Source organism: Ambystoma mexicanum, chromosome 1q (assembly GCF_040938575.1).
Source record: "Ambystoma mexicanum isolate Mex_15411 chromosome 1q, UKY_AmexF1_1, whole genome shotgun sequence".
NCBI lineage: Eukaryota > Metazoa > Chordata > Amphibia > Caudata > Ambystomatidae > Ambystoma > Ambystoma mexicanum.
Genome location: NC_090922.1, coordinates 1,257,766,495 through 1,257,793,192, shown reverse-complemented (window position 1 = coordinate 1,257,793,192; position 26,698 = coordinate 1,257,766,495). Strand labels below are relative to the sequence as shown.

Sequence of the window (26,698 nt, the reverse complement as noted above, 5' to 3'; positions counted from 1 at the left end):
TAGAAAAAGAGCTCAAGGCGGTACTTGAACAGGCCCAAAAAGAGTTGGCTGGCCGAAAGAACAGGGAGAACTATAAAGTGAAGGAAGCACAGCGACAATTGCGGCTGATTAGGACTGCAAAGGCAGAGAGCGATCTTTTAAGTCTTAAGCAGCGTTATTATGTTGGGGCCAATAAGGAAGACAAAATAACTGCCAGGCTCTTGAAGCGATAGAGGATCCAGCGTCATGTTGAGGGAATAAAACAGCAAGACGGATCATTAGTTACGGACTCAGAGAGGATAGTACAGTCCTTTACAACATACGATAAGCAGTTGTAATCCTGCGGGTGCCCCGAGAAACATAGTATACAGGCGTTCCTAGAAGGTATAAAGCTAACTAAGAAAACGGAAAAAGAGAAGGACAGTCTGGAAAAGGAAAAAAACGGTAGAAGAGGTAGAAAGAGTGATAAAGAACCTTCCTAATAATAAGTCACCAGGACCGGATGCGTGTACTGGGGTTTTTTATAAAGCGTTCTGTCACGAGTTAAAAAGCTTCCTCAGAAAACTATACAATACATTTCGAAACAGAGAAGGTGTGACGTGCTCAGTGACAGAAGCAAAGGTGGTGATGTTTTAAAAACCAAATAAGGGCCCCACAAGTTGTGGGTCATACAGGCCCATTGCGTTATTGAATATAGACACTAAAATATATACCCCTATCCTAGCGGAAAGGGTAAAGGGGGATCTCCCAGTGGTTATAGGGCAGGATCAATCAGGTTTTATAGAGGGAAGGCAAACATGGGACAATACCAGAAGGGTGATCCATTTATTAGAAAAATTGGAGATAAAACAAATACCGGCCACTCTGATGTGTTTAGATGCGGAAAAAGCTATCAATAGGGTGGAATGTCCGTACCTATTTCAGACGATGGAACTTATGGGATTCGGACCTAAATATATTCAAATGGTGGGGGCAAATTATAGAAACCTTTTGATTAGGTTGTCAGTTAACACTCACATATCAGAGGTTATAAACATTGAACAAGGGACCAGGCAGGGATGTCCTCTGTCCCCACACCTACATGCTACATATTATTTATTTAGAACATCTACTGACTGCAATTAAACAAACCAGGATATTAAAAGGTTGGTGTATATGTCGACGATATGCTGCTAACTCTATTGAGAGAGTCATCTGTTGAACCAGACAGATAATGCTACTTTGATGACCCAGTTCATCAGTTAAGGAGGCTCCTGGATAATAGCGCTTAAAATACCTGTCATCCTAGAGGAATGATCAGCCATTAGTGGAATCTTGCCTCTGCAGTTCAAAGTGATGTTCACTTCAGCACAGGCATTATGTGCTTTATTCAGCTTGCAAATTAAAATAGGAGGTTGAGGAGGGCACCAGATGGGACTGGTAGCGTCTAAAACAGACATGTAATAAAACCCTCATCGGCTAAGTCCTCTGTAGTATTACTGTACAGATGTCTGGTATCTGTTAGTGTAAAAGATGGGGGCACAAACTCCCAGACTCCAAGGGACGGTTCAAGGGTCTTTATTTTACAAATTGAGAAATGTGTAGCTTTTATTCTTGTTGGGTTGCGCACTGTGTTCACTAATGGGTTTCCTTCTCAACCTCTAGTAGGATCCATCCACCCTAGCCCACGTGTCCCTAAAACCCAAGTTTTCCAACTACAAATCGGTAAAACCTGCTATCTAAGGCAAGCTATAGGTGAGGGCCTAACGACAAAAGCTTTCTCTATCTGGCTTCCTCCAGAGTTCTTCCAGGAGTGCCCTAAACTTTAACTCCCCAGGTTTCTAAGCAGGAATGATGTTTCTGTTGTGCCAATGTCAGACAATCTGGTTCGTTCTCCCTCAGTCACTCTCTTTCTCTCTTTTCCCTGATACAATGTGTCTGCTTTCTTTTTGACAGCATGATGCTTGTGTATAAGGAGCTTCTTGGCAAAAAGAAAGGTCCTCCAAACCGTGGGGGTCAACAACAGGGCACACTATAGACTGACCAAAGTCAGTAAATAAATTAAATTGTACAATGTCCTCAAGTTCATTTATATATGTGATTTAATTAAAGTATTAGATCAAAAGGAATTGTTATGCCAAAGAAACTTTTCAAGTCTATAATGGTTAAATCCAAATTACATACATGAAATGACTCAACCATGTGTACAAATTCAAGTCAAAACATATATACATTGCTTAGTAGTGAATGATTAAATACAGTAAATTGTTGTTTTTGACAATTTCAACCCAAAAAGTAAAATAACATTTGTATCATTCTATCTGAATGAATGTCAACATCATTTCATGACAATTGATGGTACGACATGTTTCGGGCATAGCCCTTCATCAGGTACAGAATTAATTGGGATTTCTGCAATAAATAAACAAATAATTTGTGTTTTAATATCTAATTAGATATTCTAATGGTGATTTTTTCAATAGTGAATTATTTTTGCTGAATAAGTAAAAAACTGACCTGTGTCCTTTAGTGTTGGCCGAACATTGGTAAAGGCTTGATACAATGTATTCCACTATTGCGATCCGAAAAGCTTGAGTCTGAATTCTAACAATAAATTACATAAAGCATGTCTTTAGTCAGATATGGCATGGCCGTGTGTGGGAACCAGTCGCTTGATTAAGCACTGGGTCCCACCCCACATTTTTTTTTGTATGTTGTAATTGTCAAATCAATACTCACCGATTTAACGGTGAGTACACTGAATCGGTAAAAAGTTTTTGCGGTCGCAGCTGGGAAAGTAGTTTACTTCCAGGGCATTGGTGGAACTTCTGTGTTGGTAAAAAATGATAATATGGCATCTATAAATATGCTGTTGCTTAACATTGTGTGTTCGTGTTGCAACACCTGTAACATCTCCTATGCTGTAATGCTTACCGCCATTCCCCCATACGGGTGAATGGTGCGTGTATTTGAAGCCATCTGTCAGCCTCACGGTATGCTGTCCTACTGAGCCGTATCAGGTCGTTATAGTCGTTGAGAACCTGTAGATCCGAATTAACGGATAGTTATTCTAGTTATCGGAATCTAATCTATGCGTTTGTTGTTGTAAATGTGTTATAGAGCACTTACTTCTCATCCGTGTGCAAGCGGCGGACAATCTGTCAGCGTGGCTCCCCGTGAATCATGCGATCGTCAAGGCAACCTGAATGCTGCCTGATAGACGTATTTGTGACCACGGGGACTTCCTTCTTGCGCAGAGCGCCATCTTCGAATGGTGTAAATCTGCATATCGATCAGTGACTAGTACATATGTAACTCGTTAATTTCTCTATGTTTAATTGTCATAAGTGGATATTTTGACTATGGGAGCAAACTTAATAAAACTGAATTGTAGTTATATGTGCAGTATTCATTAGTGAATATGTGAACTACGGCAACAAACTTAGTAAAGGCAGCATGTTGTTGAGATCTCCTACATAATAGTGGAAATAATGTTTCAACTTAACTATGTGTCGCTATAGTAGAATTGGACTAATTTATAATCTGAATCTATGTTAGTCTACATTTGTCCTTATAGATGGTGTCATATCACCAAATTAGCAAGGTGCTTGGTCAATCTCAACTTTTGCATGAATTGCATAGTGCTAACCATCAAATGTAAATGTAGTCGTTCATGCAAGCAGTGTATCATATGGTGTGATTCGTAGGAAGGCTAACTCCTAGCTATATGTCCTGGGTGTCAAACCTTTGAGTGATGATCTAATTCATGCTGGTAACTGCAAGATCAGTTACGTTTCCAATCTCAAGTGGCAACTCATGTCCCATTCCACGTTCATTCCTCTTGGCGACATCGTGTCTAACCGATCGATCCAGAACAATTCGCGTTGAAGAAGTTTTTTCATGAGATTACCTCCGCTTCTTGGTAGGGTGACATGTTCTAATATGATACATTTAATCTGTGCAATTTAGTGTGATTCCTTAAAAAAAAATGTGTGCTACCGGTGATATTTCATTCTAAAGTCGGATATTTGATTTATGTTCTGACCATGTAATCTTGGCTTTTTTTGTCGTCATCCCCACATAAAAGATTCTGCATGGGCATTTGATCCCATATATGATATTTTTTGTATCACATGTGGAAGTGTGATGCAATTTGATCCTGTATCCCATATGAGGGTGGGTGATGTAATTCCCCTTTATCAAATTGTTGCAATTATTACAGTTATTGCTCGGAAGAGTCCCTTTGTAATTTTGATTCTTTGTCCTTTGTGCTGAGAAATCTAATCTAATAAAATTCTGTCTTATGGAACTGCTATTACTATATGCAAAAAGTGGAGGAGTCGGAAACAATTCTGCCAGAGTGGGATCCAGTGATAAAATCTTCCAGTGTTTTTTTTAAATTCCTTTTATCTTGTCACTTTGATTGGAGTAAGTTGTGACATATACTACTGTCTTGATTTTGGGAAAATCTTCCTCGGGACCAGCCCTTGAGACCAAAAATTACCCAATTCAGCCCAAAATACAGGTTCTATTGTGCCGAGCAGTGAACTCATGCTAGTGACAAATGACACCTTCAAAAAGTTTTAGCATTTATTCTAAACAGTGAATTTCAGCAACATTTTGGGATTCAAGTTAGAGAAGATTACAAAACACAAACTTAAAGAAATACAAAATATAGAGAAACATAGAACTTAGAGAAACATAGAGAAACACAGTCTTACGCCCCTTCAATCAGCACTGGGAGACCCTGGCCCTCATAAGCTAGCTGTTGCAAGCCCCGCTCAGAGGACAACGCTGCAGGGTGCCGACAGAGCAACAGGTTCCGGACACTCGATTTTGCTCGAACCAAGTCCACAGGTCGATCTCCCACCTGAGTCATGTGGGCATGCATTTTTATAATCTCGTGCTGTCAGTCCATGACGCACAGTTCTAGAACCTTCCCTGTGCAAAATATAGGCTTGCTCATGGAAAAACCCAACTCTGTGAATTTCCACTGTGCTCCTTTCCTGTGCCCCTCGCTACTTGGAGCCCATCTGCGCGAAAGCTCAGGAATGTCTTATCAGTGCCTTCCCAGAGAAAAGAAGATTAGTTTACGAAACCATACAGGGCTACAGTTAGAAAGTTGAGATGAATTAAGCCTATGTGAGCATGCTCTAAAAGGCATGCACTCATAGCTTAGTGTTCATAGCGCTTAAGACTGGCTACCTAAGCGCTATATAGGTGCCATAATGTTCCAAACACTCCAATAATGTCTATTAGCTACAGAACCTGGGCCTTCGCCCTGCCTGTCTATCTACAATGCATAATGTGACCTACCACCCCTACTAGGCCTGCATATTCCTTGTAGCTCACTACTGCGTAATGGAAGTGCTACAACAGACTACTGTCAGCATTTTTGGCACATACTTTGAATAAACTATTGGCTTTCAGCGGCTAATGCTGTCATCTAAAGCCCTGATTGGCAAATTTGCAATTTTGTGTATCACTACAACTACATTTTCCACATCTTTCTTCTCTGTTAGGTGTAGAGCTTCTTGTCTCTGAACATTAGTCGCCTTTTCTGCACACTGTTTTACTGTCTCTGGATCATATCCTCTTTAGACAAATTTCTCTGTTAGAGACTGCGCCTTGTTGATGTAATCTGTATCAGCCGTAATGATGCTCCGATATCTTAAGAACTGGCTAAGTGGAATACTGGAGAAGGATTTCTTAGGATGAAAGCTCCTGGCTTGTAATAAACTGTTTCTGTCTGTGTTTTTTCTAAAAAATTGTGGTTTGTATCTGTCCTTCCTTCACATAGACTTTTACGTCTAGGAACTCTATTGATGATTGACTCACTTTTGAATTTAATCCTTTGAGCCATTGTATCCATGAATTTGAAGAATTCATCCAGGTCCTCCCGTGTGCCATCCCAAATTTGAAACAGATCATCTAAGTATCTTACAGTTTCAGATGTTTGTTCCATTTCACATTGTTTATTATGTTTTGTTTTTCAAGATACGCCATGTAAGTATTGGCATAGGTGGGAGTCGTTGATGCCTCCATAGATGTACCTGAGATCCATTGTAAATAAATAATCTGTTCTGACATCGAATTGAACATTTTGTAACTTCAATAGGAATTCATTTGTATCTTTGATGTATGTTGCAAATTTTCGTGTCAGCGGTTGGATGGCTCTGTCTATATATTGTGCTAGATGTTCCAAAAGGCTGTTGAAGGCAGTAATGATTGGTCTCCCTGGTGGATTTAGGAGGATCTTGTGTATCTTTATAGTGTAAATCACTGGCCTTGACGGATTTAAGTATGTCAGAAATTGTTTCGCCAGTGACTAATACGTTCTTCTGTCTCAGCTTCATCCAGAACATTTAAGTTTATCTTACGAACCGTCTCAGTTGGGTCAGTGAAGACCTCTAAGTATGTATTTTGATCCAATAGTTGATTTTCAATTTCAATGTTATATTTAGTTGTATCCATCAAGACAAGAGCACCACCTTTATGGGCCGGTTTTATCGTTAATTCCAAAGACGATCCATTACTTGTTGTTGCCTATGAGTAAAATTTGATTTAGACTTTTTACGAAAATTTATTTTCTGTAGGTCATTCAAGACTTGTTTCTGGAATGAATATAGAATGAATTGGTGGCATAAAAGTACTTTTTGGTCTCATTTCTAGATACTTGGACTCTGTAATAATTGAAACAATTTGATAAAGTGGAATTACATCACCCACCCTCATATAGGATACACGATCAACTTGCGTCACACTTGCACATGTGATACAAAAAATATCATATATGGGATCAAATGCCCATGCGGAATCTTTTATATGGGGATGGCCACAAGAAAAGCCAAGATTAGAGGGTCAGAACATAAGTCAAATATCCAACTGAAGAATGAAAGATCACCGGTAGCACAACATTTTTTTGAAGGAATGACACTCAATTGCACAGATAATATGTATCATATTAGAACATGTCACCCTACCAAGAGGAGGAGGTAATCTCACGAAACAACTTCTTCAACAAGAATTGTTCTGGATCGATCGGTTAGACACGATGTCGCGAAGAGGAATGAACGTGGAATGGGACATGAGTTGCCACTTGTGATTGAAAACGTAACTGATCTTGCAGTTACCAGCATGAATTAGATCATCACTCAAAGGTTTGACACTCAGGACATTTAGCTAGGAGTTAGCCTTCTTATGAATAACACCATATGATACTCTGCTTGCATCGACGACTACATCATTTACATTTGATGGTTAACATTATGTCAATCATGCAAAAGTTGGAATTGACCTATCACCGTGCTAATTTGATGATATGACACCATCTATAAGGAAAAATGTAGACTAACATCGATTCAGATTGTAAATTAGTCCAACATCTGCAATTCCATGTCCGGCATTGTGTAATTTCTACTATAGCGACACATATAGTTAAGTTGAACAATTATTTCCACTATTATGTAGGAGATCTCAACAACATGCTGCTAAGTTCGTTCCCGTAGTTCACATATTCTCTTACGAATACTGCACATATAACTACAAGTCTGTTTTATTAAGTTCACTCCCATAGTTAAAATATCCACTTATGACAATTAAACATAGAGCAATGAACGAGTTACATATGTACTTGTCACTGATCGATATGCAGATTTAAACCATTCCAAGATGGCGCTCTGCACAAGAAGGAAGTCCCTGTAGAGACAAAGACGTTTATCAGGCAGCATTCAGGCTGCCTTGACGACTGCACGATTCATGGGGAGCCGCGCTGACAGACTGTCCGCCGCTCGTACACGGATGAGAAGGTAGTGCTCTATAACACATTTACAACAACGAACGCATAGATTAGATTCCGATAACTAGAATAACTATCTTTTAATTCGGATCTACCGGTTCTCAATGATTATAACGACCTGACACGGCTCAGTAGGACAACATACCGTGAGGCTGACAGGCGGCTTCAAATACACATACCATTCACCCGTATGGGAGAACGGCAGTAAGCATTACTGCATAGGAGATGTTACAGATGTTGCAACACGAACACGATGTTAAGTAACAGCATATTTATAGATGCCATATTATCATTTTTTTACCAACATAGACGTTTTACCAATGCCCTGGAAGTAAACTACTTTCCCGGGCGGGACCGCAAAAACTATTTACCGATAGAGTGTACTCACCGTTAAATCGGTGAGTATTGATTTGACAAATACAACATACAAAAAATGACCGTGGAGTGGAACCCAGCGCTTAATCAAGCGATTGGTTCCCACACACGGCCATGCCATACCTGACTAAAGACATGTTTTATGTAATTTGTTGTTAGAATGCAGACTTAAGCTTTTCGGATCACAATAGTGGACCAAATTGTATCAAGCCTTTACCAATGGTTGGTCAACACTTAAGGACACAGGTCAGTTTTTTACTTATTCAGCAAAAATAATTCACTGTTGGAAAAAATCACCATTAGAATACCGAATTAGATATTAAAACATGAATTATTTGTTTATTTATTGCAGAAATCCCAATTCACTCTGTACCTGATGAAGGGTTATGCCCGAAAACACAGCGTACAACAATAGTGTACTCAATTGTCATGAAATGATGTTGACATTCATTCAGATGGAATGATACAAATGTTATTTTACTTTTTGGGTTGAAATTGTCAAAAACAACAATTTGCTGTATTTAATCATTCACTACTAGGCAATGTATATATGTTTTCACTTGAATTTGTACACATGGTTGAGTTATTTCATGTATGTAGTTTGGATTTAACCATCATAGACTTGAAAAATGTCTTTGACATAAAAATTATTTTTGATCTAATACTTTAATTAAATCACATATATAATTGAACTTGAGGACATCGTACTATTTAATTTATTTACTGACTTGGGTCAGTCTATAGTGTGCCCTGTTGTTGTCTCCCACCGTTTGGAGGATCTTTCTTTTTGCCATTTCACATTAGTCTTGTAGCCGAGACTCACACAGGAGCTCCTGAATATACGATTGAATTGTGAAACAATCACCGACGAACATACTTACTACATTTGAGTGTCACTGGTATAATACCCACTGTTTGCCCCTCTACAACCATTGTCTTTGCTATAAGGGGCTTCTTCCCAAAACACAAGCAGCTAGTATTGAGTGGGATTTCTTTTTTCAAAACAAATGCAGTTGGTGCATTTTAGAATAAAACAATTATCCAATTACATTTTCGGTGTGTTTATATACAACTTGAAGTTAACTTAAGTCTATAATGGTGCAAAGAAGTAAGTAACTACCTGTTAGTCATAAAAAGATAGTTGACCATTACATCTTTTGTACTTTTTTTAGAGATGCTGCCTGGTTTGATGACTCTTGGCGAAGCCGTATAAAAGATGAAGTTGGTGACAATTGGAGAATTAAGGTATCTATAAACGTCACAAATAATATGGTCTAATTCAGCATAGTAACCTGAAAAGGAACATGTACGAACATTGTCCAATTGGGTAATATTAATAGCAATGCATGTGTGAACTGAGAATTATGCCTATATTTAACCCCCAAAATGATATGTTAATTTCACAAGCAGGGTCTCGTGCCTTAAATAATAAGGCAAATCAGCATAAGTCTACTTTGACTTGCCCTGTTAATATTATTGCAAGTCAGAGAATTGCACTCTGGCTACTTCTCTGACAGAATGAGACCATTTAGTTCCCAGGATTCGGACTGAGGTATTTTGTAAAAAACAAGCCTTAACATGTGCTATATACACAGACGGTCAATCTTCTGCTGGGCCTAATCATTTAGATTGCATAATCTAGTCTTTCTTCTGTGTGAACACTGAGATAGAAGAAGGTTGTATTTCTGGATGTCATCAAAAAACGACTTCTGCCATCTAAATGCAGAGACATGGCAGAAGGTTGTTCTACTGTTTTCTTTTCATATTAGTACAAATCATTGCTCACATTGTGGACTGTAGCACGTGTAAGTGATGACTTGTGCTTTTGTTCATAGTATGAGACACAACTTTCTGTTTGAGTTTACATGCTATAGGCATAATATAAGATGGTGTTTCTAATAGCTCGGTAGCAAAGGTCAAACAAGAGGGGTCATAATCAGGCAGCACTGCCCTGTGAGGGCATGCTTTCTTCTGCAGGGCCTAAAAATGCTTACTGCCCTACAGGGGTGGTGCTTCCATTGAGATGATTTTCATTATGTTTTTCAAACATGTCTGGACAAGCAAAGCCGGCCGAAACACCTAAATGTGTAGATGAGTCAATCAAATCCAAATCTCCCACTTCGATGATTACTGTAAAACTGTTCCCAAGGGATATGAACACTGCAGTAGCAAAAAGTAAAATCGAGTGATGTTCAACTACTGAATTGGCGAGTGTTTCAGAGTCAACTAAGTCATGAGCATGCTCCTTTCCTAAATGATTATTGAAACAAGGAATGCAGAAATCCATATGTGATTATGTAATACTCACCAAATATCTACAGGCTCAGAGTTCAGTGACCAGCACCCCATCAACATAACCACATCTACAGCCCAAAACAATCAAGCCAATCGAGCGAATGCACTTTGCCACAGCAAACACTAAGCGTCACTACAATCAGTTAGTTCCGACCCAAACCCCTAAGCTCTAAACTGTACTCTACACTAAACGCATTCACCAAATAAGCTCTCCACTAAACAAATGCCCAACATGCGAAGACAATCACTGAACTCATGGAATGAATGCAACACACCAGAATTTAATAGAACAGATGCTTTATTGTAAAATTAAATTTACACGAGCAAAGAAGCAGAAATACAAGGGAATACATTGGCATGTCGGATAAGACAATGAACATCTTGGATAAACACAAAGAAAATGACCACACACACAAAAGCTTTGATTTAAACTGAAATACATGAGGGACATCAAATAGGTACTTTGTACGTGTTGTATTCTCTCTTCCCCAATGTGAAATGCAATGCACATTGGACCCCACATGGCATCACGAACAACCGCAAGAATGAGAGTGGCCTAGCTATGTTGTAATGCTCACTACCAGCTGCACCACCTCAGAGGTATCCTTCCTTTCCTCTCCTTCCCCTAGAAGCTCACTGTCTCCAGAGCCCTGGTTCCCTCGAAGCTGGACTACTATAACAGCCTCTATCTAAATCTGGCTGCTTCTACTCTGCGCCCTCTGCAACTCATCCAGAACAGGACTGCGAGACTTGTCCTTGGCTTCAAGCCCAGGGACCGTATCTCTCCAGGACTGAAATTGCTTCACTGGCTCCCTGTGGCTGCGAGGATTAAGTTCAAAACCCTCTGCATTGTCCACAAGGCCTTCTGGGGCCTGGGTCCAAATTACCTTCAACTCTCCCTTCCTAAATATCTTCCTTCTCGAGCACTTCGCTCTTCCGCCTCCAGCTCCCTCAGGGTCAGCCACTTCTCCAAGCAACGAGTTGGGGGGAGATCTCTCTCCGCAGCAGGGGCCTCCCTCTGGAACAGCCTTCCTGCCTCCCTGAAACTTGAGGAGAACCATCTCCGGTTCCGGAAGCACCTCAAAACCTTCCTCTTTGCTTCTGCTTTCTCTCTCCCTCTCCCCTGCTAAATCACTGAAACTGTAGTGTACTGAATCAGCAACTGGGTCACTCACCAATCTCGGTCCTTGGCCCAGCCACTCTCCCCTGCACTGCCTTCCTGGCAACCCCTGTACTGCAGGACTGTCTCTGTATCCCTACAGCCCCCCTTCTCAGCACTTGTCTGCACTTATCTTGCACTTGCCACCAGCTGGCCCTTATTATTTATCTTGTTCATTATTAACCCTGTACTGCACTTTCCCCTCTCCCTTTCCCCCTTGCACTTTTCCCGTCCCCCCTACCCATGCACTTGCGCGATCTGAATGACACCTGGCCTAGTAGGATCATTGTCTGTCTCCCCTTGTTCCCCCCTCCCTGCCTCGTCGCGCCTTTAAACACTTGTGTATAGGCGCATTACAAATGCCATATCATATCATATCACCCACCAAAACCAGTACAAATACAGTCTACATCACACTGTCCAAACCACCATGCTACCTATACCAACCCTCAGAAATTCCAAAAGTTGGAACAAATGCACTTGATGCTCCAGCTTACTGTGGACATTGTTTGAGCAAGGATAAAGGCACACTGTCACAGAAAGGTGGACAAGCTCGAAACCCTTGCACAGTACACTGATCATGAATGCGTACAAAGATATCTCAGTAAGGACCTTACTGAAGTACAGAATCTGCTGCACATGATCGTGGATGACATCACAGCAAAAACAAAACCCTATATGCCATGTCGGCTGAGCTGAAACACTCATATTAGGCAGCAGACTCCCTGCAACAAGTCACAGGAGACATTGGGGGCATATCACAAACCTTATCCATTAAAGAAGCATGGGAATTCACAGGAGCTTCAAAGCCACAAATGGAGCAATGTGTTACATGTCCACAATCTCAAGGGCAGGGACACTGACTTTTGTTTGTCCCGGGGAGGAGGGGCGTGTTCCATTGTATAGGGACTTTCATGTAGATCGTGTTTCTTGGGGGTAGGGAGGGGGGCAGGGGCAGGAGCACCCGCATGCTCGTAACCCCAGCTCAAAGGGACATTCACACCACCAATGAGGCCTTCATCGTTCGATGATATTGCTTCCCATGCTGTTGATGCCATTAACGTCACACACACTTGGCCATTAAAAATCCTAAAGAATGGTTCAAGAATTGTGTCCTCAGAGCTCCAGATATTATTATGAAATGGGGTATTTTTCTCTCCATTTTTTAATGTTAGTAACACAACGATTGTTTAGGGAAGAAAAAAATAGTTTTGATTCACAATGGGGTTACTTTTAGGCAAATAAAAGTATATCTTACCTCTAAAACACATATCCTTTTGTAATCCATACTTCTTGCACCTATTTATTCATGCTAATTTAAGAATGCCATTTCATCTTCAAATTCATCTTCTGATCAGGCAGTAAAATTAGAGTTTCTTCATGTAGCACTGCTCTGCTGGTACCACTCATCTGAACATATCAATGGAGCCGCTTGTGTGAAAGCACAGGGAAAGGCTCCTAGGTGCTCGGTTTTTGCACATTTTTATTGTTGTGAGTGTTAGCCTATTTTTAGGTAGTAAAAGTGACTGGTATGCCATTTATCGCTAGGGTTGTGGTGGCTCATCCACCTGCGACTCATTATGGTGGAGGCAAAGCATTCCCAGTGAAAAAACTGAGCGCTTCCTGAGCTGTAGGTGAGAAGTGCTCCTGGGCTGGCTGATGTCATAAGCGAAACCATATTTCCCCATGCTTGGGTTACCCCAGCTGCGCATGTCCAATAGGCCATACACTGTTTGTGGCATTTTGCTCCCCGAGCATTGCATGGGTTATTGGGCCTGCTCGCTGGAGATCAGCAGTCCCAGAATGATATAAGGGGAACTTCTGGGCATCTGCTCTTAGGGCCTGTCACGGGCATTAAGATCCTTGGAGAGAGGTGTTGGTTTGTGTGTGTGTGTGTGTGTGTGTGTGTGTGTGTGTGTGTGTGCTCTTGTGTTCGCGTGTGTGTGTGTGCTCTTGTGTTTGCGTGTGTGTGTGTGCGCTCTTGTGTTTGCGTGTGTGTGTGTGTGCGCTCTTGTGTTTGCGTGTGTGTGTGTGTGTGCGCTCTTGTGTTTGCGTGTGTGTGTGTGTGCGCTCTTGTGTTTGCGTGTGTGTGTGTGTGTGCGCTCTTGTGTTTGCGTGTGTGTGTGTATGCGCTCTTGTGTTTGCGTGTGTGTGTGTGTGTGCGCTCTTGTGTTCGCGTGTGTGTGGGTGTTTCTGAGGCTTGTGGGATCTGCTTAGATCACATGCTGTGCATAGGCCGACATCTAGTGGAAGCTGCGGAGTATTACAGTTTGTTTTTCTAAACTCGAAAATGGGCGTCGACACAGGGCGTGCCAGTAATACTATCCCTAGTGTGCCGTCCACTGTACCCAAGATCCCTCACGCGTCTAGGATCCACAGATTGTTTTTTTCCGCCATACTGGTCGGAAGCATGTTGCGGAGTCCCCTGGCCTTAGCCATACTTTTGCTAAAAATTGAAAATAATAATCTATTGACATCCTTCCCCACCCCAACGTCGAACTTCGACGGCTGGAGAAGAAATCGACCGGCGGCTGCTGCACGACGGATTTGGGCCTCGGAAGGCCGCTGGCCTCGGCCCTGCAAGTAGAGAGAGTGGGGGGGTGATACATACTCTACACTCTTGGTATATAGGTACACCTTATACATTTCCTACACTTAACAGCCCGCTGCCTCAAGGTGCATATGGAGGTTACCCCTTTTCAATTCTGCCCCAAGTGCAATCGCAAATACCCTTGGGTCGACAGGCACGCCACGTGCAATCTCTGCTTGCCGAGGGACCACCCCGAAGCGAACTGCAGAGCGTGTAGTAGGTTTAAACCTAAGACACTTAAGGACCGTTCGACGAAGCATTGGGCCCACCACGCCAGGCAGGCGTCCATGGCAGCGGAGGGCACCTTCAGCGACGGCAGCCGAGCGCAGGTCCCCAACCTCGGAAGGTCGTCCGGCAGGGCGGCTATGGGGAAGACCCCCGGCGACACAAGCGCTTCACATACTACACACACTAAACACACTGAGTCCAACCGAGACTCGACGACGTCGAGTTCTCGGAAAGAGGCACAAACAGAACGGTCCGATTCGGTGTCCTCTGGGCGCTCTCGATCAAGATCGCCGCATGACTCCAGGCAATCATCCACTCTTGCCAAGAGTGCCTCGCTCCCTAGGCTAACAGAAGTTCGATCGTCGGAAGACGAAGACGACTTCTACCCCCAGGCTGCGCTCCAGGAGTCGGAGCCCGCAGTTAAAGCCAGCGAGGCCCCACGCTCGAAGGACAGGGACACCACCCCTGATCCTCGACGCCAGGCGTCGAAAACCTCCGGAGCCACTAAAGGACAGGGAAAACATTTTTCCACGCACGGGGAGGGGGGAAAACAGCAGAAGAAACAACCTTTGCACTCTTCCACACCTGTGAAACACACCACTCCCCCTAAACAGACAGACAAAACCAGGTCTGCTGATATGTCTAAAACCAGCAAAGCTACTCAGGATAAATCCCATAGACTTGCTGAGAGAGTCATTCCCAGTTCCAAAAAATGGTCCAGTGAAGACATAGATAGGGTCATGTCAAGAATGTCTTCTTTGGCTGATTTTTATGATAAAAATCCAGAACATTTCCTCTCGTATGATCCACAAGGGGCGCCACCCTCAGGCTCTACTGATCCTATCCCCCCGAGTAAAAAGCCCTGGTTTGAAACCCAGATGAGGTCAGAACCCTTCGAGGTACAACCATACGCAAGACCATACTCATTGTATCAAGGAGAGGCTTCCTTTGGTGAGGACCAAGAATTTGGTATGTAGAAGAGCAAACCGGGACGGGCTACTATGGGGATGATGAGGACCAGGAAGAAGAAGAGGAGGACCAGGAAACATACAGAGTAGATTCCCCGGTAGAGAACGAAGCCCCGGTTACCGACTCCCCGGTCGATAACCAACCCCTCCTAAACGAGGTTCTCGCACGCGCAGCAGAACATTTCCACATTGACACCCACGGTGTCCAGGAGGAAAGGGACTTCGCAGAAGAGTTAGTGGGAGAAAGGAGGCCTGTTGCCCAGACCATCCCTATCCTTAAGTCCATTCAGCGGAGAATAGATCCGTCCCTGGTGAACCCGAACCTCACCAGAGCAGTCAATCCCAGGGTTGAAAAACTTTTTAGGGCGGCCCAGTCTGACCCTCTCTATATAAGAGGACATCTGAAGCCAGACTCCCTAGTTGTCACCAACACTCGTAAGAGGGCTGGAACACCCTTGTCATCGTCTGAAGCTCCTCCCGACAAGGAGAGCAAAAAACTATACGGTTTCGGTAGGAAATTAGCCTCAACGTCCGCCTATCAAGCAAGGATTGCAAACCCCACCACCCTGTTGGCCAGCTACAACTGCCATCAGTGGGAAGAAGTCGCGGCACTCATAGCCTCTGCTCCTGAACCTTTAAAGGGCCAATTAGCTTGGATTTCCGCAGAGGTAGAAAGCAACCTTCAACGCCGCGGACAACGCAGGCAGATTGATAGCGGAAGGCACTGTTATCAAAAGACATGCGTGGTTTCAGCAGTCTGGTTTTAAGGCAGAAACCCAGGCATCATTATTGGACAAACCGGTGGAAACCGATCTGTTGTTTGGTAAGGCGGTCGAAGACGCACTGAAGAATGCCAAGGACGAATACGAAACACTCAAGTCCCTTGGCCAGTTAACCAATAAACCCCCTAACCAGAGAGGGAATAGTAATTTTCATCACCCACACGGCCAAAATTCCCAGAGAGGATCTACCTATTCCCAGGGGCAGGATACACAGTTGAACAACAACCAACAGTCTACCCAGGGTTACGGCAGGGGTAATAGGAGAGGTCGTGGTAAAGGCAGAGGCAGCCCCAACAAGGGAGGCGGCACGCCTCCACCAAAGCAGTGATGCTCAGTTCAGGGTCCCTTCTCACGCAACCCCAGTAGGGGGACACATTTCCAACTTCACCCAGGCTTGGGAAGGGATCACATCAGACAGATGGGTGCTGTCAACAGTATCCACAGGATATCGTATAGAACTACTGCAGCGTCCCCGGAACCATCCTCCACGACAAAGAGTACATTCTTTAGAACATCAGAAGATTCTCCTCAAGGAGATCGCCATTCTGCTAGAAAAGGACGCGATAGAACTCGTCCCGGGACACCAGGTAAACAAGGGTATTTATTCAACTTACTTCCTTGTGCCAAAGAAAGATTTGACAATGCGCCCAGTATTGGACTTACGGCCTGCCAACAAGTATGTCAAGCCCCAAAAATTTCGTATGACAAACGCTACAAGAGTAATCCCCCTCCTTAAAAAGGGGGATTACATGGCAACCTTGGATATGAAAGATGCTTATTTTCATATTTCCATGTTCCCAGCGCACAGAAAGTATTTGCGCTTCAAGGTGGACAGTCGACACTACCAATTCAAGGTACTGCCCTTCGGGATAGCTTCAGCACCAAGGGTATTCACCAAGGTACTGGCGGTGGTGGCTGCACACCTACGCAGGGAGGCAATCCCAGTGTACCCTTATCTGGATGACTGGCTCATAACGGGGGAAACCCCAGGAATTTGCAGGACAAACATTTTAAGGACTATCGACCTTAGTTAGGCTTCTCAATCAACGAGAAAAAGTCAAGCCTGGTGCCAAGCACCTCAAAACAATTCCTAGGAGCAATCCTAGATACCCAAGAGGGGTTGGCCTTTCCTTCAGAAGAAAGAATTCAGAATATACTACTGCAAATTCCGCATTATCAGTCCGGTCAACAAATAACGGTACACAAAGCAATACGTCTACTGGGCATGATGGCGTCATGTATTTACCTGGTCCCCCACGCGCGCCTGCGCATGCGTCCCATGCAGGAATGGTTGGCGAAACAGTGGTCTCAGGCAAGTGGTCAGTGGGACGATCTAGTGGTCGTTTCACCAACACTGGTACAAAGCCTTCACTGGTGGACAAGAGAGAATCTCGCACAGGGGAAACCCTTTTACGATCCCGAGGTACAGGCAATAGTCACTACAGATGCATGCCTGACGGGGTGGGGAGCTCACCATCTCCACCACACAGCTCAGGGTCTCTGGTCTCACTCAGTGGCCAAGAACCACATCAACCTGCTAGAGCTTCTGGCAGTATTCAGAGCGCTTCAGGCATTCGAGCCCCACCTACTAAACCTGTCAGTGCAAATCCGGACGGACAGCACAACAGCCATGTTCTACCCGAACAAGCAAGGAGGGACTCGCTCGCCAAATCTGTCCAAGCTTGCCCAAAAAATCTGGATATGGGCACTCAGACGGAACATCTTCCTGTCATCACAACATGTTCCAGGGGAGCTCAATTCCCTAGCGGATGCTCTGAGCAGAGACTCCCTCCCAGAGGAACACGAATGGGTTCTACACAGAGAGGTCGTAGAAGATATCTTCTCTCAGTGGGGTTTCCCCATTATAGACTTATTCGCCACAAGCGAAAACAGACAATGCCCAAGATTTGCATCCAGGTTCCCCCAACCAGACTCCCAGGGGAACGCCCTGTTGATGAACTGGTCAGGGATGTTTGCGTACGCTTTTCCACCAACTCCTCTCATCAGGAAAGTGGTGAACAAGATGAACAGAGAGTCGATGACGCTCGTCCTAGTTGCTCCCATGTGGGCAAGACAACCGTGTTCCCACACCTACGCAGGATGGCGGTGTGCGAGCCCATCAAACTTCCAGCCTGGTACAACCTACTGTCCCAGCACCAAGGTCAAACAGTGCACCAACAACCCAACTCAATGAACCTGGCAGCATGGCTCCTGAGGTCATAGAGTTTGGACATCTCAATTTGCCACAGAGGTGTATGGACATCCTAAAGGAATCTAGGAAACCAAATACAAGGCACTGTTACTTTGACAAGTGGAAGAGGTTTGTTATCTGGTGCCAGAGTAGATCAGTCAACCCGGTTGATTGCACTCATTCCACTATTGTTACATACATGCTCCACCTGCTGGTTGCAGGATTGGTTTTTAACTCACTGAAAGTACACCTGGCAGCCCTGTCGGCTTACACCACTTCCCATAGCAAGGTTTCGTGGTGGAAAGTACCAGTAGTTAAAGCCTTCATGGAAGGAGTAAAGAGACTTCACCCTCCTATTTCAAACCCACCTCCAGGGTGGGACCTTAATGTGGTGCTAGCTAAGCTCATGGGCCCCCCTTTTGAACCCATGCATAAAAGCAGTCTCAAACACCTGACTTATAAAACAGCCTTCTTAGTAGCTATTACTTCAATAAGAAGGGTCAGTGAAATTCAGGCTCTGTCAGTGCAGGATCCCTTCTTTACTGTCCATAAAGACAAACTGGTTTTACGCACACACCCTAGGTTTTCACCTAAATTTATATCTAAATTCCATGTAAACCAGTCCATCGAGCTTCCGGCTTTCTTCCAGGACCCGCAAAGCTCGGCTGAGGTGAAACTACACACTCTAGATGTGCGTAGGGCGGTCCTCTACTATGTAAATAAGACCAGACCGCTAAGAAAAACAGATCAACTGTTTGTCTCCGTAGCTACAGGCAGAGAGGGGGATTGCGTCTCTAAAGGTGCCATCTCGAAGTGGATTATTAACTGTATCCAGCTGTGTTACTCACTCTCTGAAAGAACTCTGCCTTTCACGCCAAGAGCCCACTCTACTAGAGGCATTGGGGCCACTCTGGCTTTCATTGGAAATGTACCCTTGACACCATTTGCAAAGCAGCTAATTGGGTCTCTATTCACACTTTTACTCAGCATTACTGCATTGACACCCATTCCAAGGCAGATACACAAGTGGGACAAGCGGTTCTAAGACACTTATTTGCTCATGACCCTTCTCACATCCCACCTCCTTCTTCAGGTACTGCTCGCTAATCTATGCACAGCATGTGATCTAAGCAGATCCCACAAGCCTCAGAAGGGATACATTACTCACCGTAATCGTATTTCTGATGCTTGTATCTGCTTAGATTCACATGCGACCCACCCTCCCTCCCCTCTGAGAGAAGGCGCATGGTTGCTTGTAGTCTTACCTTTCTGTCTATCTGCTTGGATTATCTGTACTCACGTTACTCCTCATGCTACCTCATGTCAGAAAAAATACAATCTAAGGATCCTAGAAGCGTGAGGGATCTTGGGTACACTGGACGTCACACTAGGGATAGTATTACTGGCACGCCCTGTGTCGACGCCCATTTTCGAGTTTCGAAAAACAAACTGTAATACTCCGCAGCTTCCACTAGATGTCGGCCTATGCACAGCATGTGAATCTAAGCAGATACAAGCATCAGAAATACGATTACGGTGAGTAATGTATCCCATATATATATATATATTTATTCAGGGGAGGGGAGCCAGGGATTTTGGCAAGGGACTTGGGGGGAAGGAGTGTCGTTGAAGTGGCAGCAAATATTTTTAATAGCATTACTCCTATACTTTTGACCCTAACCACAAAACACATGTTACTAAGCAATGCAGGCATACATCGGTACAGCTAGCATGACAAAACCTTCTTACATAGCCAATGTGGCAAAATCAGTGTTGTTACAGTGCAATACTGGGCCTACTCGGCCCAACAAATACGAGTATGTTGTTACAGTACAGTACTTGCATTATTGGTGTAAAGCGCTCTATAAATAAATAAATACATATATCAATTGGGGACAGCCAATATGAGTATGTCCTTATAGTGCTAAATTGCATAGAGCCCTAAAATGTCTTCTTATACTGGCAAGTTGTGGGCACAGGCATCATGGAGTACATTTCGGATTGAGCGCTCGCTCGCTGCTGCGATCTGAGCGTGATCTGTAGGTCGTAGGTTCGAATCCGGGTAAGGCCAACTCAGCCTTTCATCCTTCCGAGGTCGATAAATGAGTACCAATTTTGGTTGGGTGATATTGTATGTAAATATGTTCTCTGTAAAGCGCTTTAGATTAAGGCGCTATATAAATAACACATCATTATCATTACAGTAACAATTCTGCCTTTTACTGGGGACAAAGGCGTCATAAAAATGTGTTGGAAAAGGCTGATGTATAATGTTATTGACCTGGTTTGTACCTACTGCATTTCATAAATGTGTTACCCTACTGAACCTATTGTAAATTGTTTGGTTTATTACCCAATTTTTCACAAAAAGGTGTGTTGTAAAATGTATCATTATAACCCATTATTTTACAACATTTCTCGAGGATGGAACTCACGGGTATGCCCCGTGGTCGACTGCGGGTTCCTTCCCTATGCTCTGTTGCTCACGCTCCTTTTCTGCAAATATTTTCTCCCATCTTGTGAAAGAATTCACATGCCATCACTTCTGTTATATAAGTCTGTGAACAAAGATCTGTGTAGGCCTCCACCCAGCATCCTCTTCAATCCACAGGTGCCTACCTGCAGACAGGCAAGCGCTATGCTGTAAGGGACGCCACATTCCTCCTCCTCGAAGGTGACAGTAGATACCCACTGAAGACATGTCCAATGATGCCATAGAACAATTCACAACAAGAGTAATGGGACTCTACAACAGGGGCCACAGGCACACCAGATGGGCCATCAAGAGAGTCCTTGGCATTCTAAGGAATGGTTCATGTGAGTTCACCTAGTGTGCACGGAATGCACCGAATAAAGTCAGTCAGGCCGTTACTAGAGTTACAGCCAATTTCAGAAGTGCCACTGAAGCACCTGCGCAGAGACTTGCACAGATGCCCACTACAAAATCATGTTCCAGGTGCAGCTGGGTAACAGGGTAGAACAGCCAAAGCACAGGCATTATACTACAGCACAACATTCAATTACAATGCACATTGTTCTGCAAGTCATGTGTATCTTTATCCCCTGATGTCCCCTGACTAGCACTGGTAGAGGCCCCTCCACATCTATGTACCACTATGTACCACCTGAAGCCCTCCCTTTGCATGCACCCGCATGCTCGACAACAGTCCCTTCCCTCACATCACTATGTATACAATCAGGGGGAAAGGTCTCCAGCCAGTATCCACCTGCACCCCTTCCACTGACCTGCTTGTACCTTCTGCTACTTTCTCCCCTGACCCAGTAATTGAAGAAGGATCTGTGGCATCAAGCCACATGCTTAATTTGACAGCATTAGACTGAAGTGCGCCTGTTAAGTGTTTGGAGATCTGTGACCTGTGCAACATGGACCACAGACCAGATTAAGTAACATCAGTAATGCTTATTCAGGGGATGAGAATAGAGCATTGGCATCTTTCCTCAGCCAATGTGACTTGCCTCTCGACCTCCACCAGGCCCCTATGTAATGTACACAAGAATCTATCAACCCCCCCCCCCCGTGATCACCCCCTAGGGGACAGGGCAAGTGGGATCCCAATGCGGGTGACCCTCCGCCCTCCTTTAGAGGGTAATCCCTAAACAGGGATATATCTTATCTTCTCTTGTCTCGAGAAGCTTATAGATTTGTTATGTTTATGGTTGTTACACTGTTCAATGGCTTACTGCTTCCTACGGCAATGTCGGGTATGGTTTCTGATCCTTGTCAGTCACCGTCCACTCATCAGAAGAGAGAACAGCTCATAGACCCACCCCCTGGATGTGTGGAAGATAAAAACTCAATCACTCAATCAGCATTGCTACATGAGAGGTTAGGAGCCCGCAGAGCTGCAGCGGCGGGGAGATCTCTTCCTCGCAGGCGTGGCAAGGAAAAGCCAGTGTTCGCCCGGCATGGCAGATCGAACCGCGGCCTAGCCTGCAGAACCCTCGGCAACACTGTCGAGACCCCGACCGGAGAAGCCGGATCACGAGAATCTCAAGCAGTGGAGGACACCTTAGCAGCTAACAAGCGGCATAACGAGGAACTGCCACCGAAGCTTTGCCGGAAGAGAGCAGGGAGTGCCAGGAAATAGCCAGAGGAGAAAAGCCACATCGGCCTACTGGAAGTCCAGCCCAGAGGAGCACATGGAGACAGAAGGTATGCTGTCGATCCAGGGAACCTGGAGGAGAGCAGAAAGGCCCTGGAAGACCGGGTGAGAGACTGGAAACCCACACATGTGTATAGAGCAACAAAACTACAAGTAGGGGAGAGAAGCCTGAGTCCCCAAGATGATATGAAACCCCAAAGCAGGGTAAGAGATAGAGACCCAAGACCCAAAGCCGGGATGACAGACACCAGGCCCCAAGGTGGGCAAAGAAACACCAAATCCCTGGGTAGCGTGTGAGACCTCAGGCCCCAGGCAGGGTTAAACCCAATAGATAATTCGCTCAAGAGAGTATTGTGAGCTTTCTTGGTGGGAAAAACAAGATGTTGGTGTGAAGTCAGGCAGTTCCCAATGATAGAGGAAAACCAGAGAGTGAGATAAAGTGCCTAAGAAAGAGACATTTGTTCTTCTGTTTTGAACTGTGCTTCAGTGCAAGGAGCCCCTTTGTTTTGATCTTAGATTGATACACAACCTCAAGGAGGGGGAAGCTTGCCGAGACATTTGTTTTTTTTTTATTTGAACTGTGCCACGGTGCAAGGGATCCCTTTTGTTTCGATAAAGAAGAATCAGTTGGGTGGGAAATCAGCCAGCATTCTTTCCATCTGGGCCCTTATTCTACTTTTGTTGAAGTTACGCCTTTTGTGTCCACAGAGGTAGGGACATTGATCAGATATAAAAGGTTTTCTGGATGGAGGGCTATATTTACTTTGTAGGACATGACGATGAGCACTCCTTTAGACTCCTTTCTTTTCTTTAGAAATAGGGCCAGGAAACTTATTGATAGCATATGTTTTGGGTGTTCTATTAAAGAACCTTTTGACTCAAAAAGACTTGTCAGTCTTCTGATTCTGACTTTCCATAAATTCTGAACACACATATTGCTGATAATTCGATACAACTTGTGATCTCTGCAGAGCAGCTTGACAGATTTTCTTCCATATGAGGCATGGCTTTCACTTGTGAGACCATGGTCATCGATTTGTGGAGGGAGTAACTGTGGCCTTTGGTTCTGTGTGGTCAGTAGAAAAAGAAAAAGTTGTAAAGGCCAGGCATAATGGACAAGGGACGGCCACACTTCAAAAACAACAAGCTCATCAGTAGAAGGTAGTGGCATTGTAGCAGCTTAATGACTGCTTTTACACTCCCTGTTTGACTTATGCCGGCTGAAGCATGTGAGGTTATATTCAGGGGTTGTATTGGTGCTACTTGGACGTGTTCTGCAGTACCAGTACAAGCCAATGTGTAGGCAAATGTGTGGATACTAATTTTTTGCCAGAAAATACTGCACTGTGCTGCGGGATGTGGGGACATAGATATACAAGGACTGCTTGCGACCAGCAAAGCATGAAGCGCATTACAAATGCCCTTGCCTTTCCATAAACAATCTTCACATGGCTCAATACGGTTGTTATGAAATAAAGCTCTCCTCACTTATCTTTGCTTCACATGCAAGCCAATGGAAGAGATGTTCAATACACTTACCCTGTTCATCAGTGGTGGTATGTACTAGTCCGGACGCTTAATGACTTTCAAATCAGTGCATTTATGTGCTCAATGTCTGTGTGCCCATGCCAATTGCAGACACGTATTTGAGCCTCCTCAACCTCCAACATATGACTGATAGGGTCATCTGGAAGTATTGAACCGTGAGCTGCACCACACTCCTGGGGGCCAGAATCTGTGAATGTTTTCTATGCTGTCTTCTGTTGCTCGCAGTTGATTTTTCTTCAGTGATTCAGCAACATTAAATATGACCATACTTCAGTTCTGAGTATCAGCATTTCAGCTTTTGCTGAAGTCTGTTATTGTCTGTCCCCTTTCAAAGATGGTGCCCTGCTGGTGTTGCGTCTTGAGAGGTCTTTGTGGTGGGTTGCTGTTGTTGGTGTCCTTCTGTGTCAGTTCTGTATTTGATGTCTCCTACGGCAGTCATGCTTGACTGCCGTCCGTTTGACCAAATGTTGTTAGCCTGGTTGGATCGGTCTGAGTAGGTATCTTTTGTCCACATAGAAGCTTCACAAAGTTGATGTTTGCATGGCATGCTGTCTTCGATGAGGTTTTACAGCTCTTCTCCATTGCTACATAAATTGTTGGTCCGGGAGGACCCGTTCTGCTCCACTTAGCTTCAATTTGTATGTACCTGAATGCATTAATAGATATTTCCATGGTTTGTAGGTGTTGCTGGATGATGTCCTCACAACACATTTAGGAAAAGGGTCCTTGTGCAATTGGGCAGGCCCAGTGAGTGCAGCTAGGTTTTGCAGATGTACTTCATCAGCGGTCAGTTGCTGGTATGCACGTGGGTGTCTGCCGATGAGTGGGGTCCATTTATTTATTTATTTGGCATTTGTAGAGCGCGCCTAACCAGTAGGTATCTAGGCACTGGAGAAGCATAACGTAAGACAATTTACATAAATTACATAAGTGGAGGCAAGATACATTCATACAGTTTATACAATATTTACAGAGTATAGTATGGTCATCAATGCTTAGGCATAGCGCAGGGTACATTCCAAGAATACTGCTAACGTTTGTGTGTCAAGAACCAGGATTTGAGTTTCCTGTGCAAGGATAAGTGGGATGGGTCTGCTCTAATGACCAAAGGGACGACGTTCCACTCTTTAGCAGCTACTACCGGAAAAATGCGTCCTCCATCTTTGGATCCTTTAAGAAATGTGGGCACCTTGAGAAGATGGGCTGTGGAGGCACGTGTAGGTTTGATTGTTTGTGACGATGTAAGAAGGTTAGACAGATATTTATGGGCAATGTTGGTTAGGCATTTGTGAGTGATCGACATGGTTTTCAATCTGATCCTGTCCAGGACCGGTAGCCAGCCTGCTTTGCGTCTTGTATCAGAGATGTGCTCTTTCTTGGGAATATTTAGGGCAGCTCCTAGGGCGTTGTTTTGAGTGACCTGGAGGTTTTTTTTTTATAACTTCAATTGAATTTTCTTGTGAGCACATTACATCAGTAAGCAACCAGCACAGTCACATGACATGACCTGGAGTTTTTTGATGCTGCTGGTTGAGGTGCCCACGAGGAGCGCATTACAATAATCGAGTTTAGATAGGATTAGGGCTCTTGCTAGAGTCATACAGCTGCCATTTGAGAGGTATGGTCTACATGCATTGATGAGTTTAGCAGTATAGGCTGCTGATGAGATTGTGCGTTGACTTGTCTCGGAAGTGAGTAATGAGTCAAGGTATACACCCAAGGTCTTGACTTCTTTCAGGACGGTGATAGTGTTCCTGTCTATTGTGAAGGTTTTGTATTTCAGGTCATGTATTTTAAGGCAGGCTTGTGTGGCAGCTCAGTCTTGTCATCGTTTCGACAGAGTTCATGTTGAGCCATCCACATTTGGATGATCTGGAAGATGTTATTGAGTGTGACTAAATCTTTTTCGTAGTTGCCTGAGAGGTTTAGAAGGATCTGCTTGTCACCTGCGTAGTTGATATAGGACTCTCCGAGTTCGTCGAGGCGATCAAACAAGAGCTTATTAAAAACACATTTTATAGCGTAGGTGACAAGCAGGAGCCTTGGGGTACGCCACAGAGTACTGGGGCCGGGGAGGCACTTGCTGTGTTGGAGAAGACTCTTTCATTTATTTTTTTTTATTTTGCATTTTTAAAGCGCTCACGCAGCCCGCGGGCATCGAGGCGCTGTTACAGGAATTGTTAGTTTTTTTTGTTGCGTAATAATTTTTTTTTGTTGTTGTCTTAGTTGCGTATTTATAACGCGCTTAAACACCCAGAGGTTTGTAAGCGCGGACCCGGGGATCGAACCTGTGTTGCTTTGTGTCGTCTTGCTTCCAAGGCGTGCACGTTGCTGTTAAGCTATCCTCGCGGGACTGTGCTTTCTGAGAGGAATTATTCAATCTAAAGAGATGGCTGACTGCGCGTATTGGCCAGCGCTAGATAGATGGCGGCACAGGATTTCGTGGTTCACGAGATCAAAGGCTGCAGAGAGGTCAAGAAGGAGTAGGGTGGCTAAGTTGCCATTATCAATGATAGTGTCCATTTGGTTTTTAAGGTAGAGGAGCGCCGTTTCCTTGCCATGTCGAGGTCGGAAGCCCGATTGGCGTAGCCCCAGTAGGTTATTCGTTTCAAGATGTTCTTGAATTTGAAGGTAGGCAGCTCGGCCCAGGATTTTTAGGAGGAAGAGGCCGGTAGTGGGTAG

At 44.2% G+C, this 26,698-nt stretch overlaps 1 protein-coding gene across 1 annotated transcript in view; it reads left to right on the top strand.

Annotated features, from left to right (window-relative positions):
- The window catches only part of HOOK1 (hook microtubule tethering protein 1), a 1,744,708-nt gene that overhangs the window by 219,372 nt on the left and 1,498,638 nt on the right, over positions 1–26,698 (top strand). The window contains exon 3 of the mRNA XM_069642072.1: positions 9,304–9,376. Coding sequence (XP_069498173.1) covers positions 9,304–9,376 — 73 coding nt within the window. The remainder of the gene's footprint in view (positions 1–9,303; positions 9,377–26,698) is intronic.